This window comes from Vulpes vulpes, chromosome 10 (genome assembly GCF_048418805.1).
Source record: "Vulpes vulpes isolate BD-2025 chromosome 10, VulVul3, whole genome shotgun sequence".
Lineage (NCBI taxonomy): Eukaryota > Metazoa > Chordata > Mammalia > Carnivora > Canidae > Vulpes > Vulpes vulpes.
In genome coordinates this window covers 72,819,034-72,843,033 of record NC_132789.1, presented here as the reverse complement: position 1 = coordinate 72,843,033, position 24,000 = coordinate 72,819,034, and the positions used below count along the sequence as shown (strand labels likewise).

The 24,000-nt window shown below is 35.8% G+C and overlaps 1 protein-coding gene across 9 annotated transcripts in view; it reads right to left on the bottom strand.

Annotated features, from left to right (window-relative positions):
• The window catches only part of VEZT (vezatin, adherens junctions transmembrane protein), a 68,688-nt gene that overhangs the window by 39,021 nt on the left and 5,667 nt on the right, over positions 1-24,000 (bottom strand). For all 9 annotated transcript variants that reach the window (XM_026012995.2, XM_026012996.2, XM_026012997.2 and 6 more), the window contains exon 2: positions 1,991-2,125. In XM_026012995.2, coding sequence (XP_025868780.1) covers positions 1,991-2,125 — 135 coding nt within the window. The remainder of the gene's footprint in view (positions 1-1,990; positions 2,126-24,000) is intronic.

Genomic DNA, 24,000 nt, shown 5'->3' with positions numbered 1-24,000 from the left:
CTTTCCAAAGAAAATAACTGGTACTTCACTGCTTGAACAGAACTTTGGGGGCAATTCTAAAAATATATCCCTTGAGAAGGAACTAAATAATGCAATAAATCTTTCTAAAATTTAGCTGTCCCAGATTTAGAAAAACTCCATTTTAGAAAAATATAGCTCATACAGTTGAAATATGTAATATGAAAACTAAAGGAACTTTCTAGATGTGGTAATTTTGAAAACATTCTCTGGGTATTTTTTAATTTCTGAGGACTAGCAAATTTTAAACTCTCATTTTAGTTACTTATAAATTAATAACACTTCTATATGTAAAAATACCTATCATAAATGAAAAGGATTAAATACCTGTAAAGCCCAAGTTTGAACAACAACAAAAAAGGCCAATGCCCATATCCTGCCTAAGACTATCCCATGGTCCATTCTTGTCTTCTGTTGCCAAGTAATCTCAAATCCAAGTTTTAATCTATAAATAACCTATTAGCTATATCCTTTGGTTTTGCTTTCAAAACACTTCCCAGGAACAATCACATTTGAAAGGGGCAGAGAGAAGAAAGAGAAAGAGTTTAAGTCCAGAGGACTAGCAAATTGGTTCTGATCCATGTGAGCTCTAACTCTCTAAATCCTACCCTGGAAGCATCAGTCAAAAAAACATTTCTCTGGTATTTTTTCTACTCTTGCAAATGGCCCCCCAGCCTGGTTACCTCACATTTTAGAGGTTTTTCTAAGAACAGGAGAAAAAAGACTTCCTTCTCTATTACCACAGAGTAAATAACTAATTGAAAACTTTAAAAAGCCTCCTCCCAAAAATAATGATGTCTTATAATAAAACACTGATTAAACTAGAATGTTCAAGAAATGAGGTAATCTGGGATCCCTGGGTGGCGCAGCGGTTTGGCGCCTGCCTTTGGCTCAGGGTGCGATCCTGGAGACCCGGGATCGAATCCCACGTCGGGCTCCCGGTGCATGGAGCCTGCTTCTCCCTCTGCCTATGTCTCTGCCTCTCTCTCTCTCTGTGTGTGTGTGTGTGTGACTATCGTAAATAAATAAAAAATTAAAAAAAAAAAAAAGAAATGAGGTAATCTGGTTTATTTTTTCTATTAAATTAGAATTCCTTTTGTTAAAACTGAAATGTACTAGAATATTTTTTAATTTTATTAAGTATGGCTAATAGAACATAAATGAATCTAGTAAATGAATTTTATAGAACATAATTGGAGATCCTTCCCGTATCTCAGCCTTACAATTTTATACATCAACTGAGATATTTATTACATAAAAGGATTCTGTGGAGTTATAAAGGGCATCACAAATTGAGGTAAATATACCCACTCCATCACATATCCTTGCTTACGAAATATGTTATCAATCTGCTTTCTTACAACTTGTGCTCTTTTTTAAAAAATAATACATAAAGAAAGAATTCCAATTAATACAAAAGTCCTAATGGTTGAGTTCTCTTTAAGGTTTTAGTATATTTTTCTGGTTTCCTTCCAAACAACTTCAGTATTTTAAAGAAATGATATATTTTAATCCTCAACCACTTTAATTTCCATTCATTATAGAAATTATTGAGATAGTCCAAAACAGCAAGGAGTTATATTTATCTAAACAGTTTTGTACTGATGAAATAAAAAATAAAGTCTTACCGGTGTTGGGGAAGACATGGAGGTGCTTTTAAGATGTTTTTGTTTGTTTGTTTGTTTCTTTGCAAGGATAAGGGCAAAGGCAGTTTAAATAATCAGTGAGGTGAAGAATAAAAGATTAATCATAGGGACGGGACATTGCTTGGCTCAGAGGTTGAGCATCTGCCTTTTGTTCAGGGCGTGATCCCAGGGTCCAGGGATTGAGTCCAGCATTGGGTTCACTGTGAGAAGCCTGCTTCTCCCTCTGCCTATGATTCTGCCTCTTTCTCTGTGTCTTTCATGAATAAATAAATAAAATCTTTTTAAAAAACCCAGATTAATCATAGAGATTGAACGTGCTTTCTTACCTTTGGCAGGGCTCTTGCAGGAAGCTTTTGTTGTCCCTCTGTCACTGTGCTTTTTTCTGGCTTTGGTGACAGAGGAGAACATATTTCAAAGTCTGTGTGTCCCAGATCCTGTAAGTACTGGTAAAGTGGAGAATTCTGAAAGAGATATATAAAATAAAGCAAACTTCAAGATGGTTACTATGTCAAAAGTTTTAGAGGACAAGTTCAATACCAGACTTCACTATCATGACCAGTATGCCCAAATTCTTTAAAGCTTCATCTATTAAAAAGTGAATTGTCTGTCACAATGCCATCTAACATTTTTTAAACAATTTACAAACAATTCAACAGAGGTACCCAAAAAAGGAAAAACTCTAAACACAGATTTTTCTGAGTGGGTACCAGCAAGAAAAAAATGAATTTAGGAATATAAATAGATTTGTTAAGCAATTTCTTTGCCCAAATATTTGTAGTATTAGAGTAGATGGCTTCAAAATAGCCAAGTCCTTGTTATAGATAGCTCCTAAGAGGGCCTACAGTGAAAAGACGTGATTACTTGAAGCCAAGAATTAAGCAATGATTATATTACATTAATTATAATTTTATCATACCATCAGTCATTAATTCATTCAAGCACAAATATGTATTATCTACCACATGCTCAACACTGTAAATAAACTTAAAACTCCAAGAAGTTACCCAAAATAAGCTGTTTCTTAAATACAACCATATGGCAAACAAGAGACTCTGTGACTAATAAAAGCAGTAGAACATGGTGGTTAAGAACAAAAACTCTGGAGCCAGACTATAGATTCAAATCCTAACTATGCTTCTTACTGGCTATCTTATGATAGTTTATAATCCTGTGTTTCAGCTGTCTCATCCTAAAATAGGAATAATAATAATAATACCTAGTTCATATGGTTCTTATAAGGACTAAATAAATACAAAGCACTTAGAACAGTACCTGGCCCATAGTAATCACTCAATTTATACTTCAACTTTATATAAGCCAGGTGGAAAGGGCACAGGTTTGGAACAGACCAGACCAAACAAAAAAACAAAAGCAAAAAACTTCAATTCCATCAGATACGTCAGCAGCTGTTGGATGAAAAAAATCTATGGGACAATTTTCTGGATAAAAATCAAGGTTTAATTTTAACTTTCAGTCTTCTCTAAAGCACAAAGTTGGTGATATGTTTAAAAATAAACCTTGGCTCCATTCAACAAAAATATTTAATACTTTAAAAAAGACCTTATGTTAGGTAATAGAGATACAATAACAACCACCACCAAAACAGCAACACAACTAACATAGTACCATATGGCAAAGGCTTACCTAAGCATTCTACTTGCATCATTTCATTTAAGGTTCACAACAAATTCTAAAAAGTATGATGATCATTACTATCATTATTATTGCTAATTTCCATTGCATAGAAGATGAAACAGATTCACTGAGATACAGAAAGCAGGATAGGTCTGACTCCAAAGCCAACACTCTGTAATATTATACTACACCATCTAAAATAACAAATAGTTCCTCCTGCATCTACAGAGGAAGACAGGGAAACTTCCTTATGGTTTAGCATAGAAACATCAAGCAAATCAATAATTACAGGATTGTATCAGATGCTATGGAAACAAAGGGGAGGCGCTAAATTTAGAGTGATATTTCTAGGGACTATATCCCTGAGTTTGGGAAAATGAGGAATAGTGGGAATTTGCTTGTACTGGTAGCAATTTGCTGGGTATCAATTCCAGAAAATAAAAGACAAGTAAAACGCCTCCTTTTTAAAGTGATGTTTAATGCTCTTTTGAGAAAAATATGCAAAAAATGATAAAAGAAGGATTATGTTTCTTATCTCTCTACCAGAAAAATCTCTGGTAGCATAAATGGTTAATCTTTGTATCACCCATAATGTATCTTCAAATATTGCCTTGAATTACTCAAGCATTTCTAAAATGAGTTGTGAACTCCACCCTGCTGTCTCCAGAGTGGCAAAAGCAAAAGAATGCTTGTTCGGTTGGGCTGACCTTTTGAAAAGTTTACATACTTAGAAAAAATAAAAATAAAAAAACAAAACTTGTTTTTAAGGCAGTAGAACCCTTTCTTCAAGTGAACTCCCATGGGGAAGAACAATAAATAAGATGGATCAAAGTGGAGTTACTCTAATTCTAGGGTTGCCAAAGTTTTTCTGTAAAAGGCCACACAGTAAATATTTCACACTTTACAGGCTATATGGTCTCTATTGTAACTAATCAATCCTGCTGCTGTAGTGTAAAAATAGCCACAACAATACATAAACCAATGAGTGTAATTATGCTCCAATAAAACTTTATTTATGGAAATACTGAACTTATAATTTCCATGTGTCACAAAATACCATTCTTTTGATATTTTCCCAAACTACTTAAAAATGTAAAGTCCACTCTTTATTCACCAGTAGCAGAAAAATAGGTGGGGAACGGAGAACAAATCTGACCCAACAGCTAGTTTGCTGACTTCTGTTCTAACTAAATGCTCAGTAGTTATCTTGAGGCATACTCTTGATTGCCACTTGTTCTCTGGCAGGAGGCTTGGGGGGTATAGGGATGGGGCCAAACTTTTCATTCAAATTCTAATACCTTTCTTGCTACACACTTAGCTGATGCTGTGTCAGCACTGAACCCAAAGTCCCTTTCTTTTCCAGTTTATGTCACAGCTCACAAAATAACAAAACTGGATTACTTGTAACACAGTTCTACAAGGTTAAACAGAAGAGAAACAATGAATACTGTGTTCCGTGTGTGTGTGTGTGTGTGTGTGTGTGTGTGTGTGTGTGTACACAGATACTGCACATCCACTACGAGCATACATATGCATATTCAGTTGGGAACACCATAAACTGAACACCTGCTATAACACACTTTGCAAAAACAGCAGCATTAATCATTTACCTTGACTAATACCAATAATGTCCAACTGTATAATTCTGTTAGTACCTTATTCTGCCTTTTCTACAAATGTGAAATATTTCATTACCTTTTTGGTTGGTTTCACAACGTTCTTGTCAAAGGTGTGAGATACATCTATTTGAGCCTATGCAACAATGAATGATGCTTTAGTAGTTCTGGTTTCTTCCCCATCTCTAGTGATAGAATTCATCACTTTCACCCTAGAAAGCACTTTTACATTTGTGGAAAATTCGGGCTTGCCAAGGCTATCACTGTGCTTTGTTTCATGGCTTTATATAACTAAGTATTTGACAAATTTCAGAGTAGATAATCTTTGGAGACTAGGGATGAAAGTATTGCAGGTCCAGGGCAGCCGGGGTGGCTCGGCGGTTTGGCGCTGCCTTCAGCCCAGGGCCTGATCCTGGAGACCCGGGGTTGAGTCCCATGTCGGGCTCCCTGCATGGAGCCTGCTTCTCTCTCTGCTTGTGTCTCTGCCTCTCTCTCTCTGTGTGTCTCTCATGAATAAATAAATAAAATCTTTAAAAAAAAAAAAAAGAAAGTATTGCAGGTCCAACAGAATGTAACTCCAATCACTAGTGTATTTCGTATTTGCACTTTCCTCTTTTGGACTGCTACTACAAATCATACCACTTTCTAACACATATAAACTCAGACTGTATGAACTCTAAAGCTCTTATTCATTACGTTTATGATAGTATTCTGAGTTGTAGCATTTATTTTACTGTTTTATTTCTATTTTTATGCTTCAATCACTTTTGCGCCAAAATAAAATTTAAAATTTAGTCAATGATAACAATAACACATAAATGAAAAACAAAGATACTGTGGTTAATGAACTGAACATGAGCCAAGATGAAACTGACCAAAGCAGACCTTGTAGCACATGAGCAATTTTTAAGAAGGCAAAGGGATTTTTGGTAACATTATTATTTTATTAATCTAAAAAAATGTTTGGGGGCTAAAATTACACTTTTTCTCTGAAATTGCCAAATAACCTGTGTACTCTTTGGCAGATCTCAGAAAACCACATCATGACTAGTGGTTCGCAGATTTTTTTGGTCTCAAAACCTGTTTAAGGACTTAAAAATTATTGAGAGCTCCAAAGAGTTTTTGTGAATGTCTAACAACATTTATCATATTGGAAATGAAACTAAAATTAAAATGTTTATTAACTTAAAAATAACAATAAACTCATTACAATATTAATGTAAGTAATATAATTTTAATGAAAAAAAATCCAAAATGAAAAAAATGTATTGACCAAAGTGGACTGGTTTTACTTTTTTTGCAAATCTTATTATCTGGCTTAACAGGAGATAGCTGGATTCTTATACGCTTCTTCATTCAATGTGTTGCAATTTATTGTTCTGGATGAAGTAAGTATATAAAGAAAATCAAGCCTTAAACAGGTAAGCAGTTGAAGGAGCCGGGGTAGCTCAGTTGGTTAAGCATCTGACTCTTGATATCAGCTCAGGTCTTGATCTCAGGGTGGTGAGTTTAAGCCCCATATTGGGCTTTAAGCCCAGCATGGAGCCAACTTAAAACAAACAAGTAAATAAATATTGTTGGAAAAGGAGTGATAGTTTTGAAAAAGTTAATTTTAATGTGGAACGTGAAACCATATTGATGAGCTTTTCATACACTGTACATGAATGAGAGTAAAAAAACAAACGTGTTGTATAAAACGTGATTGCCCAAAATAAAATAATGTATTTCTTCTTTTCAGCAAGATGAAGCTTCACATTACAAGAGCCCTAACCACTGTATTTACAGATTTGGGGTTATTAGGTTTATAAACAAACTGAAATCTCTGCGTCTCATATAGTGAATATTATTCTAGGCTGATGGTTAGCCTCAGAAAGAGAATATTTTTTGGAGGGTAAGGCAGAGTAGGTGATGATAGGTAATTTTCTATTATAACTTTTTTCCTTGGTTCAAGCAAAATAGAACCACAAATGTTTCAGTTAAGTTGTTTTCTTGAAGAGAAATTATTAGCACTGGACTCAAACTATAATTCTGTAGTATTGGAGAATGTTATTGTTGCCAAAAGAAATATGAGAAACCTCAGACACAGCATGTGGGAGCTTCTCCTCAGGAAATCCTTGTGGTTCACTATTCCTGTAAATTTTAGCTGACAGAAAACACACATCACAGAACCAGAAAGAATTTTGCTAAATGAAAGACGGCCAAGAGTCTTTGGTTGTGCTGAGATTTTTCTGATGGCTGAAACATATTTTTGTAAGAAAAATAAACAAAAATAGACAAGGAAACCCCAACATTTTTGCTGAACAAGCACTTCAAGAAAATGACTCAGTTAAATCCGAGACTACCTGCATATCATGCCCACCTACCCATTAAAGATATCAGATCCCATTTAATGCAGTTTGCTTTCAGCCTGATTTGTGGTGCATTCTATAGAAGTGCCAGTGCCATTATTGCTGGCTTGCATTTAAAAAGGAAGATAAATTGGTGCTGAAATTGAGATGATGGGTAAATACTTTCATTATTATGTTCTCTTGTAAATTTATTTATGTATTTATTTATTTATTTTTGAGAGAGAGCTAGCGAGCGTGAGCGGTGCACATGTGCTGGTGGCAGGGGTGGGGGGGAAAGAGAATCTTCAGCAGACTCCACACATACTCCATGTTAGCACAGAGCCTAACATGGGGCTGAATCCAGAACTCTGAGATCATAACCTAAACCAAAATCAAGAGTTGGACACTTAACTAACTGAGCCACGCAGGTGCCCCTCTTCTAAACTGCTTTAAACCCTTATAGAGAGAATAAATTGTAACCTTCCAGGTTCTAGGCCAGAGAGGGAATAGGCAACATACCAACATGGCAGCATTAGGCAACTCGTTCAATAATAAATACTAACTGAACATCTATGTGCCAGGCACAAGGAAGAAAACAGAACAAAACAGGTGAGGTCCTTGCTAAAAAGTTTCATTATATGATACTTCTGATAGGATCATTGCTTTTAACTATCAAGGAAAATAGTGAATATTCTGATACTTTCCAGGTAGGCTGCTATGTTTCAGGAAAATCCTCTCTTGGTCCCAGTTTCCTTAAGTACAAAATAAGGATTCTTTGGGTTTCTTAAACTTGTTCAAGTGGTGAAACGAAACTCATGATGTTCCCTGAGAAACAAAATAAAAAAGTGATATGCTAAAAAATTCTAATTTTGTGCTAAATCAAATGCCATCTTATCCTACACAATCAGCCAGTGCCAGAATACAGAAATTCTACATATCAAATTACCCAGTTTCCTCAACAAATGAGCAATATAATAAAGGTGGAAGAAGTAGAGAAAACTGCTATAAAGGCCAATGGGGCATATCGTCCAAATGTAATGTATGGGTTTTGTTTAGATCCTGGTTTGAACAATTTTAAGACATTTTTTTAGATACTCAAGGAAATCCAAATGCAGACTAGATATTAAGTGAAACTATAATCAAACTAACCTGATCCTTGGTGAGTCACAGAAACTACACCAGGTGAGTTGTCACACAAAGGAACTTTATTTGCAGCATATAAGTAGAACATGAGGAGTAACTTCCAAAGCCTGACTCCCTGAGCAAGGGTGAACGGGTTTCTTTTATTTAGGATTAGAATGAATAGGGGTGCCTGGGTGGCTCATGGTTGAGTGTCCACCTTTGGGTCAGGGCTCAGGTCGTGATCCTGGAATCCTGGGATCGGGTCCCGCACTGGGCTCCTCACAGGGTGCCTGTTTCTCCCCCTGCCTATGTCTCTGCCTCTTTTGCTCATGAATAAATAAAATCTTTTTTTAAATTATTTTTTTTAAAAAAGGATTAGAACAAATATTTACATAAGGGTGCCTTGTCACCACTAGATCAACATATAGGGTGGCATATGTGTCTTAAGGAAATATACCTATATATATGGTATGTTCTGTAAATGAGGCTTGTGCTCCGTCTTGGGTAGAGGTTTTGATATTATAATGAGGAAAAGGTAACTGTTCATCACTCTATGGGTCACTTCATCCATGGTCCAACTGTGTAGACATGAGTTGGGGGTTAAATTCAAACTGGTCTGGGTGTCCTGGTCCTGGGCTGGCTGGAATTGTTTATCTAGGCAGACCTTATTGCTTGAGTGGTAGTTTCAGTTTATATCATGGGATGCTATGCCCCTCAGGTCTTTTGCCTGACTTAAGAGATAAGCTGGAAAAAAAGAACTTAAGGAAGAATGTGGGACAAAAGTCTGTGGGTACAAGCAGGTAGTAATAAAGGTCAGGTCTTAGGGTCTAGCTGGTGACAATATAAGGGAATCAATATTAATTTTATTAAATAATTACACTGGAGTTAGTATTAAAAAAAAAGGACAGAGTGTATTTATCTCTAAGAGATGCATACTAAAGCACTTACAGGTGAAATTAGGTAATGTCTGGGGTCTGCTTTGAAATACTCCAAGAAAAAAGGTGGGGACAGGAGAGGAACAGATGAGATAGCTTGGCAAAATGTTTACACTTGCTCAAGCTAAAGCCAGGTGATGAGTACTTGGAGCTTTTACCATATTATTCTTTCCTTTTTAATATATAATATGTGCATGTATACATATGTATAATTTTAAAAGTCCATTGTAAATTTTTAAAAAATCAGATGCCAGTTAAAAGATTTGCATGCTGAAAACTATACAACACTTATGAAAGAAATTGAAGAAACAAAAAGAAATGGAAAAACAGTCCAAGCTCATGGATTGGAGGAACAAATATTATTAACATGTCTATACTACCCAAAGCAATCTATGCATTCAATGCAATTCTGATCAAAATAATCAGCATTTTTCACAGAACTAGAATAGTCCTAAAATTTGTATGGTACCAGAAAAGACCCCAAAGAGCCAAAGTAATGATGGAAAAGAAAAGCAAAGTGAGAGGCATCACAACCCCAGACTTCAAGCTATATTACAAAGCTGTAATTATCCAGACAGTAAGATATTGGCACAAAGACAGACACATAGATCAATGGAATAGAACAGAGAACTCAGAAATGGACCCACAACTCTATGGTCAACTAATCTTCAACAAAGCAGGAAAAGAATAGCCAATGGAAAAAAGGCAGTCTCTTCAACACACAGTATTGGGAAAACTGGACAGCAACATGCAGAAAAATGAAATGGGGTCATTTTCTTACACCATACACAAATATAAGTTCAAGATGGATGAAAGACCTAAATGTGAGACAGGACACCATCAAAATCCTAGAGGAGAACACAGGCAGTAATGTCTTTGACCTTGGACATAGAAACTTCTTACTGTTTCCCTTCCTGAGGCAAGGGAAACAAAAGCAAAAATGAACTATTGAGACTCAACAAGATAAAAAGGTTCTGCATAGTGTAGAAAACAATCAACAAAACTAAAAGGCAACCAACAGAATGGAAGAAGATATTTGCAAATGACATATCAGATAAAGGGTTAGTATCCAGGATCTCTAAAGAACTCACCAAACTCAACACTCAAAAATAAATAATCCAGTTAAGAAATAGGCAGAAGACATGAACAAATATTTCTCTAAAGAAGACACAAATGGCTAACAGACAAATGAAAAAAAGCTGAACATCACTCATCATCAGGGAAATACAAATCAAAACCAAGAAATATCACCTCACATAGGTCAGAATGGTTAAAATAACAACTCAGGAAACAATAAATATTAGCAAGGATGCAGAGAAAGGGGAATGCTTTTGCACTGTTGGTGGGAATGCAAACTGTACAGCCACTCAGGAACACAGCATGGAGGTTTCTCAAAAAGTTAATAGTAACTACCCTATGACTCAGCAATTGCAGTACTAGGTATTTCTCCAAAGGATACAAAAATGTTGATTTGAAGGGGCATATGAACTCCAATGTTTATAGCAGTGCTATCAACATAGCCAAATTATGGAAAGAACCCAAATGTTCACTGACTGGTGAATGCATAAACCACATCGTGTGTGTGTGTGTGTGTGTGTGTGTGTGTGTGTGTATGAGTATTAGTCAACAAAAAGAATGAAATCTTGTCATTTGCAACGACATGGATAGAACTGGAAGGTATAATGCTAAGAAGAATAAGTCAGAGAAAGACAAATACCATAAGATTTTGCTCATATGTGGAATTTAAGAAACAAAACAGATGAACACAGGTGAAGGGAAGGAAAAATAAAATAAGAAAAAAACAGGGAGGGAGGCAAACCGTAAGTGACTTTTAATTATAGAGAACAAACTGAAGGTTGCTGGAGAAGAGGTAGATGGGCTAAATGGGTGACGGGCATTAAGGAGGGCATTTGTGATGAGCATTGGGTAATGTTATATGTAAGTGATGAATCACTAAAGTTTACTCATGAAACTAATACTATGCTATATGTTAACTAACTTGAATTTAAAAAAATACATAGGGGCACCCCTGGTGGTGCAGCGGTTTAGCGCTGCCTGCAGCCCAGGGTGTGATCCCGGAGACCTGGGATCGAGTCCCATTTCGGGCTCCCTGCAGGGAGCCTGCTTCTCCTCCCTGTGTCTCTGCCTCTCTCTCCGTGTGTCTCTCATGAATAAAAAAATAAAATCTTAAAAAAAATAAATAAAAATACGTAAATAATCAGATGTCAGGTTTTCCTAGAGTCTGGTATAAAAGATTTAAGAAAATAATATGGCAGAAAAATGTAAAACTGAGAAAACTCAACTTATTATTTTAATCTGGGGAAAAGATAAGCTTATTAAATTTTAGAACAGAACATTCATATCTTTCCAAACTTCCATAATTGTAGAAGAAATTGTAATATCTATTGAAAGAGAATATAATAGCAAATGTTAATTTAGTTATATCTTTATTTTTTTTTAAAGATTTTATTTATTTATTCACGAGACACACACACACACACACAGAGAGAGAGAGAGAGAGAGAGAGAGAGAGAGAGGCAGAGACACAAGCAGAGGGAGAAGCAGGCTCCATGCAGGGAGCCCAACGCGGGACTCGATCCCAGGTCTCCAGGATCAGGCCCTGGGCTGAAAGTGGCGCCAAACCACAGAGCTACCCGGGCTGCCCTAGTTTTATCTTTAAATAAATTTGTAAGTTAATCACACCAGCACCAACTAACATACTGTAACGTATACACATGATTCTTTATGTATTTATACTGTTTGGCAGATATTTGGATTTGCACATTTTCTGCAACAATGCTCAGGTCACTCCATACTACTACCAAGGATAACAAATGTCAAAGGTATTCTCTAGCAATAAGCTTTCAAGTTACCAGTCTTAGTGGAGGTAAAAATAAATGACTAATTACCAATTAGTCAAATAATTGACTAATAGTCAATGCCAACTATTCATATTTACTTTCCACAAGCTAATGGAAAGTTTTTGGAATAAGCAAGTCTCAATTATGGGATTTTTGGAGCCATGTTTCAAAAATAGCATTAAGCAAGACAATTAAAAACAAAAACCAAGGGGATCCCTGGGTGGCGCAGCGGTTTGGCGCCTGCCTTTGGCCCAGGGCGCGATCCTGGAGACCCGGGATCGAATCCCACATCGGGCTCCTGGTGCATGGAGCCTGCTTCTCCCTCTGCCTATGTCTCTGCCTCTCTCTCTGTGTGTGTGTGTGACTATCATAAATAAATAAAAATTAAAAAAAAATAAAAAAAAATTCTTATAAAAAAAAAAAACAAAACCCAAAAACCAAAGATTATGTTCCTATAGAGCAGTAGTCCTCGAAGTAGATTTTGCACCCATCCTCCAACTCCAACGTCTGGAGACATTTTGGGCTGTTACAACGGGGGAGGGAAAGAACGTTACTGGCATATAGTAAGCATGTAATATCCTACAATGAATAAGAGAAGGCCCACAAAGAGATTTTCAGCTCAAACTGTCAATAGTGCTGAGGTTGAGAAACCTGTTTTTAGAGCATAAGGAATCAGATTGAAAAAAATTCACACAAAAAAAGGAACCCAGCAGCTCTTTTCTTTACTTCTTATTTTGGGAGAATGATAGATTAAAAAAGCAGAAACCAAAATGGAAAATTAGTTATTTTTCCATGACTTGCAGTCTAAAACTCAACAGGCATTCTAAGAGTGAAATGAGTTATCCTCAAAATAACTGCATCCAAGTTTATGCACTAAAATTTTAGCCAGCCATCAAGAAAAGAGTGATTTCCTTTGGTTACTGGCACATATCTGTCAATGCTAGAGGCTCAAAGCTAATCACCTACGTTAAGCTAAGAAATAGCCCATAGAACCTTAGATGCTCTTTTCACACTAACTCTGATGTACCCTATGGATTCTCTCCTCTTTCCCAGAAGGACGGTCTGCAGAGCTGTATACTCTTAGAAAAGCATTTTATGTAGCCTATAGTAACTATTGGCCAAATTCGGACACTGGTTTCCGCTCTGTCTTCCAGATGCCACTGACTGAGTGCTAACAGCATTCCACTGGAAAAATCATTTAGCTAGAAAAGGGGAAACAAATGGCAATCATCATTTGTTCATGTATACTAATCAAATATTTAATGAACACCTACTATATACCTGACACTAAATTACAGAAATTTTCTGCCATTAACTTCTTTCTGGGAATATTCAAGAAAAAGTTAACATTTTTTTAGCTATAAAAGGAAATTAAGTTCAACTGCTCAACTCAGGTTTTTTTTTTAATGTTTTGCTAATTTATTTTATTTAAAAAAATTTTTTTATAAATTTATTTTTTATTGGTGTTCAATTTGCCAACATATAGAATAACACCCAGTGCTCATCCCATCAAGTGTTTGCTAATTTTTTTTAAAGATTTGAGAGAGAGAGAGAGAGAGAGAGAGAGAGACAACGAGCGAGCGCACAAGCAGCGGGGAGAGGGAGAAGCTGACTCCCCACTGAGCAGACAGCTCCAACATGGGGCTCAATTTCAGAACCCTGGGATCATGACCCGAGCTGAAGGCAGACACCTACCCGACTGAGATACCCAGGCACCCCCGTTTTGCTATCTTTAAAATAAAAAATTTGAATAACACAAAAAAGATATAAAATGAGAAATACCTTTATCCTACCCTTCATCTCTATTTCCTCTCCTAAATGTAATCAACATTCTTTGTGAATACATTCTCTCCAGATCTAGTACCAATTTATGCTTGAAAGGCTGGCAATGGAGGGTGCCAAGATGAATCCTACCTAGATTTCTGGTTTGGACAATTAGGTGATGCCATTTACTCGAATATAAAATAGTGGCAGAACAAGTTTGAAGGGGGAGCCTGTGAGATACTTAATGATGAATAATTTAGGTCTAAAATATCTGGAGATCAGATAATTTGAATGTATGGATCTGAACTTTTAGCAAATAGGTATGGTGGCAAATCCCCATCGTAATGTACAGATACAGAAACATATTGAGGTGATGAGATCAGCTAGAGATAATACAGAGCATGAGAAGATAAGAGGGTCCTAAGAGAGGCCAATATTTTAGAAAAGAATAGGTCCAAAGCTGGAAAATAGTAAGAGTGATGATAGTAAAGATAGTTAGCATTTCTTGAGTGGCTTATATGGTAGGCATTAAGTTAAAGATGTTTTATAATACTATATTTACTCCTAACAACAAACTTCTAAGGACAAATTTTTACTACTCCTCCAAGTTTAAAAGGAAATTAGGGCATATGGAAATTAAATAACTTGTCTAAGATCACCCAGCAGGAATGTAAAGGTAGCTGGTGTTGAGTTCAAAGCCTACACCCCTAATAACAAAATTCTCTTTGAGGAAAAAGGTATCTAGAAAGAGGAACCAAGTCTTCTATCATTTGTCCTTTTTTTTTTTTTTTTTTAAATTATAAGCTCCACGCCTAACATGGGGCTTGAACTCACCACCCTGAAATCAAGAGTCATATACATGCTCCATCAACTGAGCCAGCTAGACACTTATTGTTTTAAACTAAACTAAACTAAACTAAACTAAACTAAACTAAACTAAACCAAAACTTATTGTTTTAAAATATAAGTTTTAACACTCAGGTATGGTAAGGCCAACAGATCAGGAGATGACTGCCACTGAAAAGCCAGTTATATTCACAGGTCTCAAAAGATGGAGGCAGACCATCTTTTGAAGGGAAAAGATGACACAGTGGGCAGCACCAGGACTGGTCAGGATAGGAGAGGGGAGGAAATTATGGACCAGAGCCTTTATTGTGGTTTCTTTGGGAATGAAGGGGAAGGCGAGGCAAGCAGACTTAAGACTGGCTAGTTTGAATAATTTCAACAGGCTCTGAAGCATAGAGGCTGTTCCTAATAGGGTCTGGTACCTGACCCTTGGCATGATTAGGGTAGGTACATTGTGGCCAGGTGAGAGATGTGTAATCTAGAAGAATAGTTCGCTGTCTCTTGGGAAGAACCGGTTAACTCTGGGAGAAGCTGTCCCTCCCAGGTTAGAGAGGCCCTGAGATGATAAATGCATGAGAATACAGAAAGTAAAAGACATGGTTAACATACTTATAAATCAGATTTTATATTCTGTAAGGTCCAAAATGCTGATTCTGCATGGTACAATTTTTAACTTAGTCATATTTTTTCTTTTCTTCAGGTTGTCCTCATCTCAAATTATTCCCCTTTCACTGGTGGCTTGAAATTTCAAAGAACTATGGTCACTTGAATCTGGATGCACAAATCTGGTTTTTCTTTTTTTTCCTTCTGTGAATATATTTTGGAGAGTGGCAACTCCAAATCTTTATAGAATTGTTTTTATGATCTCCAGGCTCCATGATTTTTCTGTTTACTCGTCCTTAAGCGAGTTCTATATTTATTAGTCTAGAGTTAATAAAGTAGCAATTGGGAATAATTTAGGCAGAAATCAAAGGGAAAATTTCAGGTATAAACGCAAGGAAGAAAAATAATCAATAGGCAACAGATTACCAATTTAGAAATCCAGTCACCAAAGGTGACAGAGCCGATATGATCAAGATCACATAAACACTATTAAACAAGTATTCCAGTGCTGCAGTTTCCCACAGGCTTTGCGAGCCCTCGGTAGTGGGAGTTTGGAAATGGTCCCTGACCTGCTCTGCCAGGCTATTTCTTAGGTGACAGCACTGTTTAGCCCTGGTATGGAGATGTCAGAGGAGGATGTTAATTCTGTTTGATACTACTGAGATGCACTTTTTTTCCTCAAAGGAATCATCAATGTCAGTTCACATCTGTTTGGTTGATTTTCTTCCCATTAATTCCTCCTAAACAACAGCAACACCAAACATTTACTGAGTACCTACATTGTGCCAGGCACATTTCTAAGCGTTTTTATGTACTAACTCATTTCATCTTTATAATGACTTTATGAGACAGAGCTCTTCTAAGATAAAATGCAACTAAGGCATTTGGGACCCAAGTAACTTGCCCAAGGTCACAGAAATAGTAAATGATAGACTCAGGATTTGAACATACACAGGCCAACAGAGTCAAAGCTGTTATTTACTTCACTACATTGCAAATATTTTGAGTAATAAATTCATTAACTCAGTCTAATACAGTATTTTGTATAGTTTTTTTTAACCAGAAACTGGACTTATAAATTTTAAAATTATCTAACAGATTAAGTTAGAAAATTTAATATAGCATAATTCCCCTGATAATATCTACATTTATTTTCAATCTTTTCTCTTCCGAAGAGCTATATAATTCATATGTATTTACCTCAGATCACACATACCTTAAAACTAGCTGCAAAGAATCATGGACTATAAAAACAATAGTACTTGATTTTTACAAATTATTTTCAAGTCCAGCTCATTGAGTATTTTTTTTTTTAAGATTTTATTTATTTACTAGAGAGAGTGAGGGAGAGAGAACACGAGAGGGGGGAGGAGCAGAGAGAGAGGGAGAAGCAGACTCCCCACCAAGCAGGAAGCCCAATGTGGGGTTCAGAGTTTAGGTTTCGATCCAGGGACTCGGATCATGCCGTGAGCCAAAGGTAGATGCTTAACCTTAGGCTGAGGCACCTGGGTGTCCCAGCTCACTGGGTTTTTAAAACAAGTCTTATGACACTGAAGAGAAAATATGGCCAACATATGATAAAACTAATTACCTTAACTTACAGTAAGACCATATAATCCAATAAGAAAATATTAAAAACTAAAAATACGGGCAAAGGATATAAAGAGGCAGTTCAAAGAAAAAAATACAAATGGGTGAATATAAATAAAAACATGTTAGACTTTACTCAAACAAATATATAATTTTAATCTGGTACTTGGCAACAGTTAAGTTTGATTGTGTTTAGTGTTGGCAAGGGTATGAGGAAAAGATACTTCATACACTATTAGTGAGAGTACATCTATAAAATATATCTATTGACCTTGCGATTCAACTAGTTATCTATTTTATGGATATAGTTATAAAAGAATGCTTAAATGTACATACAAGAACACTGACTACTGCAGCCATTTAAGAATCCACTTACATTATAAAAAAGTCAAATTATACAACATTTCTATGTGTATTATGCATACATATTTGCATATATATAAGTGAATGTAACACACTGAAAATGATCTGGAAGGTAACTGGTTACAGTGGTTATTTCTGGGAAGAAAAGAGGATCAGGGGAAGAGAAGGAAGGGTAAGGGAGGGCTGATGCTTTCCCTGTGTTGACTTTTTTTATAATGAGAATATACTCATGCGTTATTTGTTCGGAAAAAGGTGCCCAGCATAAGGCCTGATATAAAAGGTGTTGAACTGTTATTTTTGCAAATGAATAGAATGATCCTGTGCACTTTTCTGCATCAAAATTAATGATCAAGTCAACTATCACACAGTTTTATTATTTAAAATGTTAGTACTGTATCAAAGCCATACTATTAGGTCTGATAAAATGCTAACTATTGTCAGATGTCATTTGATCTCTACAAATCTGTATGAAACACAAGAACCAAGAGGAAAAGGCAGTTAGCTACTAAGGCAGTAAGAGACAGGAGGCATGAGCACAGAGACATGAAATTTTATAACAGAGCAGAGACTTTGTTAATGAAGACCTCAACTTACAATAAACCTGTGCTTACCTAGAAGCCTTTGTTTCCATTCCCTTGTTAAAAGAATTCATCAAATTACCTAAAGGTAACTTTTCTTTAAAAAATCTGTATCCGTCCTTAATTTCTTCAGAAAAGAAAATACTATAAACTTTAATTTGATGGAGAATATCTGCCCGGAAATGATTGTTTACTAGCTATTAAAAATATTTTAAAAGTCTTTTATCATTGAATATAGTTTAAAGCTATAGGTCTAAATGTAATGACCACATATAGAACAGTAATTTTCTGGGAAAATATGATGGAAAAGGAGGAACTCCTATTGTCAATTGTTATGATTTCCTTATTTATTTCCGGCTAACTGCAGAACACCACAAAATAAGCTGATGAGGAAGACTGTCGTTACCAAATTATACAAGGTAGCTATTTTCTCTATTTTTAATGAAGACCCTTTTAGTTATAAAGAACTAAAACTGTCATAATTAACAAACCCTACAAAAAAAAATTTCCCCATTACTATTAATTATATTGCCAATATACTGAATTTCATTCTTTTCACTTATCTTTAAATCAGTATACAACCAGAAAGTATAATTTGAACATAACTGCTCACTGTCTCCCCCACCCCCAACCTTAAACCTTAGCTAGGTAATATCATAAAAAAGTACCTTGCAAGATAAAATAACAGGAAATACTTTTTGGAGTTTACACATTTCAACACAACTTCTAAATTACTATACCCAAAACCTTGAATCCAAGCATAGTTTCATTGTTCCTCAATATGAGCAAAGCAAAATCTAATCATAGAAATCAAAAAGATTAAGTAAGCTAAAAGCATCCATAAAAATTGGTCCTACTAATTAAATAAACTACTCACGGACAGCATAGTTATAATTTCTCCAATGGACCTAGATGAAAAACGTATTGCCTTTTGCCCATATTCTTTTGATCCATACACTTCTTTCTTTGATGGTTCCCACTTGTTTCTCCAGAAGAGCTATACTACAAAATGGCCACTGAACTGGAGGGTGTGTCTTCATCATTACTAAGCATTTTCCTATCAGAAGCAGCTCTCTGAAAAAACCTCAACATAATTTCTTCATTGCCACTCAGTATTACTCAGTAAGTGCAGAAGTAATAGAAAGAATAGGGTTTTTTAAATGCCTTTAAAGGATATTACTTAAAGCTTGTCTTTATTTAAACATTTTTTTAAAACTAGCAGCAGGTAAGACACAGATAAATTCTCCTGGCTACAGGCTTCTAAAATTTCCCAATCAAAGTGCATCCTAACTAATCAATCTTACATGAAATGTTACACACAACAAAAAGTTTTAAAGAGAGTAACTAAATTTTTTCTATATAAAAGAAGAAATGTACTTAAGAACAGTAGTATCTAGTCCAAAACAAAACATATCCATCAAAAGAAAGCTGAAGAGATGCAAAGGGAGAAAACTGACTTGCACAGCTCATATACTTGATTGAATATAAAGAGCGACAGTGACTTGGTCTTAACTAAGGGAAAGGAAGATAGCAATGGTGGATTGAGTGCTCTCAGTTCTGACACCATCCTTAATATCATTCAATATCTGGTTAATCAACTGGCATATAATGGGCAGTTACTGAATGCATGGCAGAAGCAAAGTAAGGAAGTGAAACTCTAACTACTTTAGGACAAAAATTAGAACAGGTCAGGCACATTGGCAACACGCTGTGAGAAGAGCATGCAATAAACATTAAAATGAGATCTGGGTATCACTAGATCATATCCAACCTTATTTTTTCTCCTTATCCCAAATGATAATAAAAAGGGTGGAGAAAGAATTTGTGGTTCTCTTAAGAGATAAAGGAGAGATTTTAACTCTCAAAATGATGCATTAAGTCCTTTCATTCGAAAGAGAGAATCTGTAAGGAAAAGTAAAACTAAAAGGACTGGGCAAGATACATACAGAAGTGGAAAACCGACTTTAATAAAGGTCAAAGAGATTAATGGTATAGATTAGTCCACAGAATCCCAACTTTGGGAACTTATGCAACACTGGTACAGAACCAGGAAAAATAAAACTGAGTAAAGGTTTTTGATCTAAAAAAGGACTGGAAATGAGCAGAATTTCTTCCTGTATTTCCTAATGGAAGACTCTAAGGGTTTACTCTCATTTATTCAACCTATGAGATTTGAGAAAAATTTAATACTAAAGGATGATCTGGTATAACTCCTTTATAATAAATGGGAAGCAAATTTTAGAGAAATTAAGTGATTCATTCAAGATATCATTGCTAATTAATGTCAGTCTCCTGACTACTAGTCTAGTCCCCTTGCTTTCATTTTTTATTTATTTTTTAAAGATTTTATTTATTTATTTGAGAGAGAGAGAGAGAGAGATAGGGAGAGAAAGCACCAGCAGGTGGGGGTGGGGGGGTGGGGAGAGGGAGAAGCAAGCTCCCCGCTAAGCAGGGAACCTGACTCTGGACACAATCCCAGGACCTCAGGACCATGACCTGAGCAGAAGGCAGATGCTTAACCAACTGAGTCACCCAGGTGCCCCTCTACAATGCTTTTAAAAAATGAAAGCCTTTGGGGTGCCTGTCTGGCTCAGCAGGAAGACCATACAACTCTTGATTTCAGGGTTGCGAGTTCAAACTCCATGTTGGGTGTAGAGATTAAATAAAAAACTTAAAAAAAAAAAAAGAAAGCCTTTAATAGAACTATGTAAAATACCAAGACAACCATAAAAATAATTTAAGCATTTTATACCATAACTTGAGACAAAGAAACTTGCATAAATGCAAATAAACTTCTAATAAATGCAAATTAAAATAAACTTTTAATAAATGCAAAAAAACAAATAAGAGAGAGACCTACTTACTATGTTTTAGAATGCTTGTATTTTTTTTTTATATTTTATTTATTTATTATGAGAGACAGAGAGAGAGAGAGGCAGAGATACAGGCAGAGGGAGAAGCAGGCTCCCCGCAGGGAGCCCGACGTGGGACTCGGGACTCGATCCCAGGACCCCAGGATCACGACCTGAGCCGAAGGCAGATGCTCAAACACTGAGCCACCCAGGTGTCCCGGAATGCTTGTATTTAAAAAAAAAAGTTAAAGTATTTTTTTTTTTTGCCCCAAATCTGTTCTGTTTCATTGGTTTTATTTTTTTAAATGTTAAAAACTTTATTAGAGCTCTGAGGATATGTGAAGCCAAAATGAAAGAAACAACAGGACCCATACAGAAAAAAGCAAAGACTTGTTTTCCAAGAATAATTTTTATAATTCATGTTAAACAAACATTATTGTACATCTGGTAATAAATTAGCTTTGGCCTTAGTATTAATCCTTATGTCAATAAGGTTCTAATTTAATAACTCCATTAATAAGTATTTTTTCTATTACAGATAGTGACAAAAGCATGAATTTTGCTATGCTTTCAATCTCAGCTACTATTCAGAAATAGAATATTTTATATAATACAATTGTGGAGCTTAATGTACTACAGAAAACTGAAGATACATTTTAAGTGAAAATAAAATAATACAATACCTTAAATTTTATTATTCCCGACAATAACTCCATTATCAAAATAGCAAATACTGTCAATGTATACATTCACAAAAACAACTTACTTCCATTAATCAAATCAATAATGCAAGAAGGAAAGAATCTACAAATGATACTTATAAAAAATGCCTTAATGTTCTTTTGAGATGTATAACAACCTATAAAAATATAAAGGATATTGGAATTAAAATATAAAAAATAAATAAAATTATAAAAATAATATAAAGATAGGAGAATCGAGCAAGAGAGGATTTTTTAAAAAATAGAAAGAGAGAGAGAGACAGAGACAGAGCAAGCACAAGGGAAGGCAGAGAAAGAACCCTAAGCAAGCTCCGCAAAGAGCCCAAGGCAAAGTTTGATCACAGGACCCTGAGCCATAATCAAGAGTTGGACATTCAACCAACCAAGCCACCCGGGTACCCTATGAGAGGATTTTTAAAAGTACTTTTAAATGTGCAAGGTACTGTGAGACCCATTTCATGTTTATCTGATTGATTAGTGTGGGGATGGAGGGCGGGGACATAAACCTGAACATACTCCCAACAGAGTTAACAATAATTTACTGAGAAGTATGAATGAGGGAAAGAAATCCATATAAGGGGCAAAAATTAGCTTTCTCAGTAATTAACAAAGGAAAAGAGAATGAATTTCAACAAACACCAAAAAGAGTTCAACTACAGAAAGTAAGGTTACTACATACAGAAATGTGGAATAAAGATCCCAGAGGACAACTTTGTCCCTATAGGGGAAGTTACAAAGAAATGGTTTAGATGCACTACAAATAATGCAAAGAGGAAGAAATATTTGTCCTTCAGATAAAATGTTCTTATTTTCAGGTATTCTTCCCTCTGGGAGTGGAAGGATTTAAAAGAGGATGACTGATTCAAAGTTTCTGCAATAAATTTATAATGAAAAAATATGAAAGCTACAAAAAAGCAACATCAGAAATTTTTAACACCTGCCTGAGGTCAACAGACTTCCTACTCTCAAAACATCTTAGAGATAACAGAGTAAAATGATGATACTGGTATTTCTGTATTTATTTTGCTTAGCAGTATCATGTTAGATATGCTGCTCATCATTTTCTAAACTTTGTTCAGCCTGAGAGGTCTGAGTCTGAGGTTATGCTGTCCTTTCCACTGGAGCCTTTTGGGGTAGTTAGGCTCAAAGATACTGGAATTAATAACTTTGAACATATATATGGAATCTAGTACTAATAAAATGAAGGTGGTCAGATTCTCGGGCAAGGACTGGACCTGGACCTGGGAATCTCACTCTTCTTTTCTTTTCTTAATTCCTCTACTACACCATCTTTCAGTGCACTCCTAGACCACCCAGACTAGCATGACTCAAGGGTGACCTCTGGACCAGAATTATAAGAAAAGACAGTAGGCTTATGAATACTACAGGAAATTGATATTAAATCAAGATACTTGGGGCATCTAGGTGGCTCAGTGGTTGAGCATCGGCCTTTAGCTCAGGTCATGATACCCAGGTCCTGGGATCAAGTCCCGCATCAGGCTTCCCACAGAAAGCCTGCTTCTCCTCTGCCTATGTCTCTGCCTCTCTTTCTCTGTGTCTCTTATGAATAAATAAATAAAATATTTTAAAAAGTCAAGATACTTAAAGAATTTTAAGTAGGGAAAGGATGTATTTGGAATACTTTCCAAAATTTTGCTTTACTTAAATTTAAGATTTTAATGTTAATGTAGTATGACATTCTGAGTATGTCTTAAGATATAAATGAGTCTGATTTCTGACTCTGAAAGTCATTAAAATAACACTATTAAAACAAATACACCAAAAATATCCAGTCAGATTTTCTTCAGGGAGGAGAGGTTAGGTCCTATCATGGATGATAGACTAGTTTGTTCAACCTCCATTCTATCTTCCTGCTTTATAAGTGTGAGTCTTATATTAAAGAAACAGGAAATAAAGAGACAGGAAAGCTAAATGTAAGTAAAATTTCCCAAATTACTTTGCAGCTAGGGTGCTAGATATAAATTGGGCTTTTTCTTTCTCTCTTCTTTCTTTCCTTTCTTCCCTTCCCTTCCCATTGTCCTTCCTTCTTATACGTGTTACCAGCTTTCTGGTAATGCAGAGGCAGTTGTAGTAGAGACAGTGGATAGATTTCGAGTTCCAGTACCACTGTACCAGCTTTGTGGGTTATTGAGAGGCAGTTGTGATGGTTTCCTGATTCTTAGGTTGTTGCTTATGATCGTGATCATGTGTTTTCAGCTTCATGAGCATTAACAACCTTGATATGATATTGGGTTCCTCATCTTTTATCACCATCCTGGCCCCTCCCCGGTTGATGTCTCCCACCCCCTGGCCTGTCTTCAGGAAGAATCCTCATCAGTTTAACCAAAAACCCCTCACACCTCAGTGTTTCCTCTTAGTAATTAAATTCCTACTTGCCCATGCTATATTTGTAATTAAGCCTGGTTCTGCACTGCAGTCTCTTTTCTCCTACTGTGATAGTTGGAATTAAAATGTTTTTACTGCTTTAAATACTGTCCAGCTGTGGTTTTTAACAGAATCTC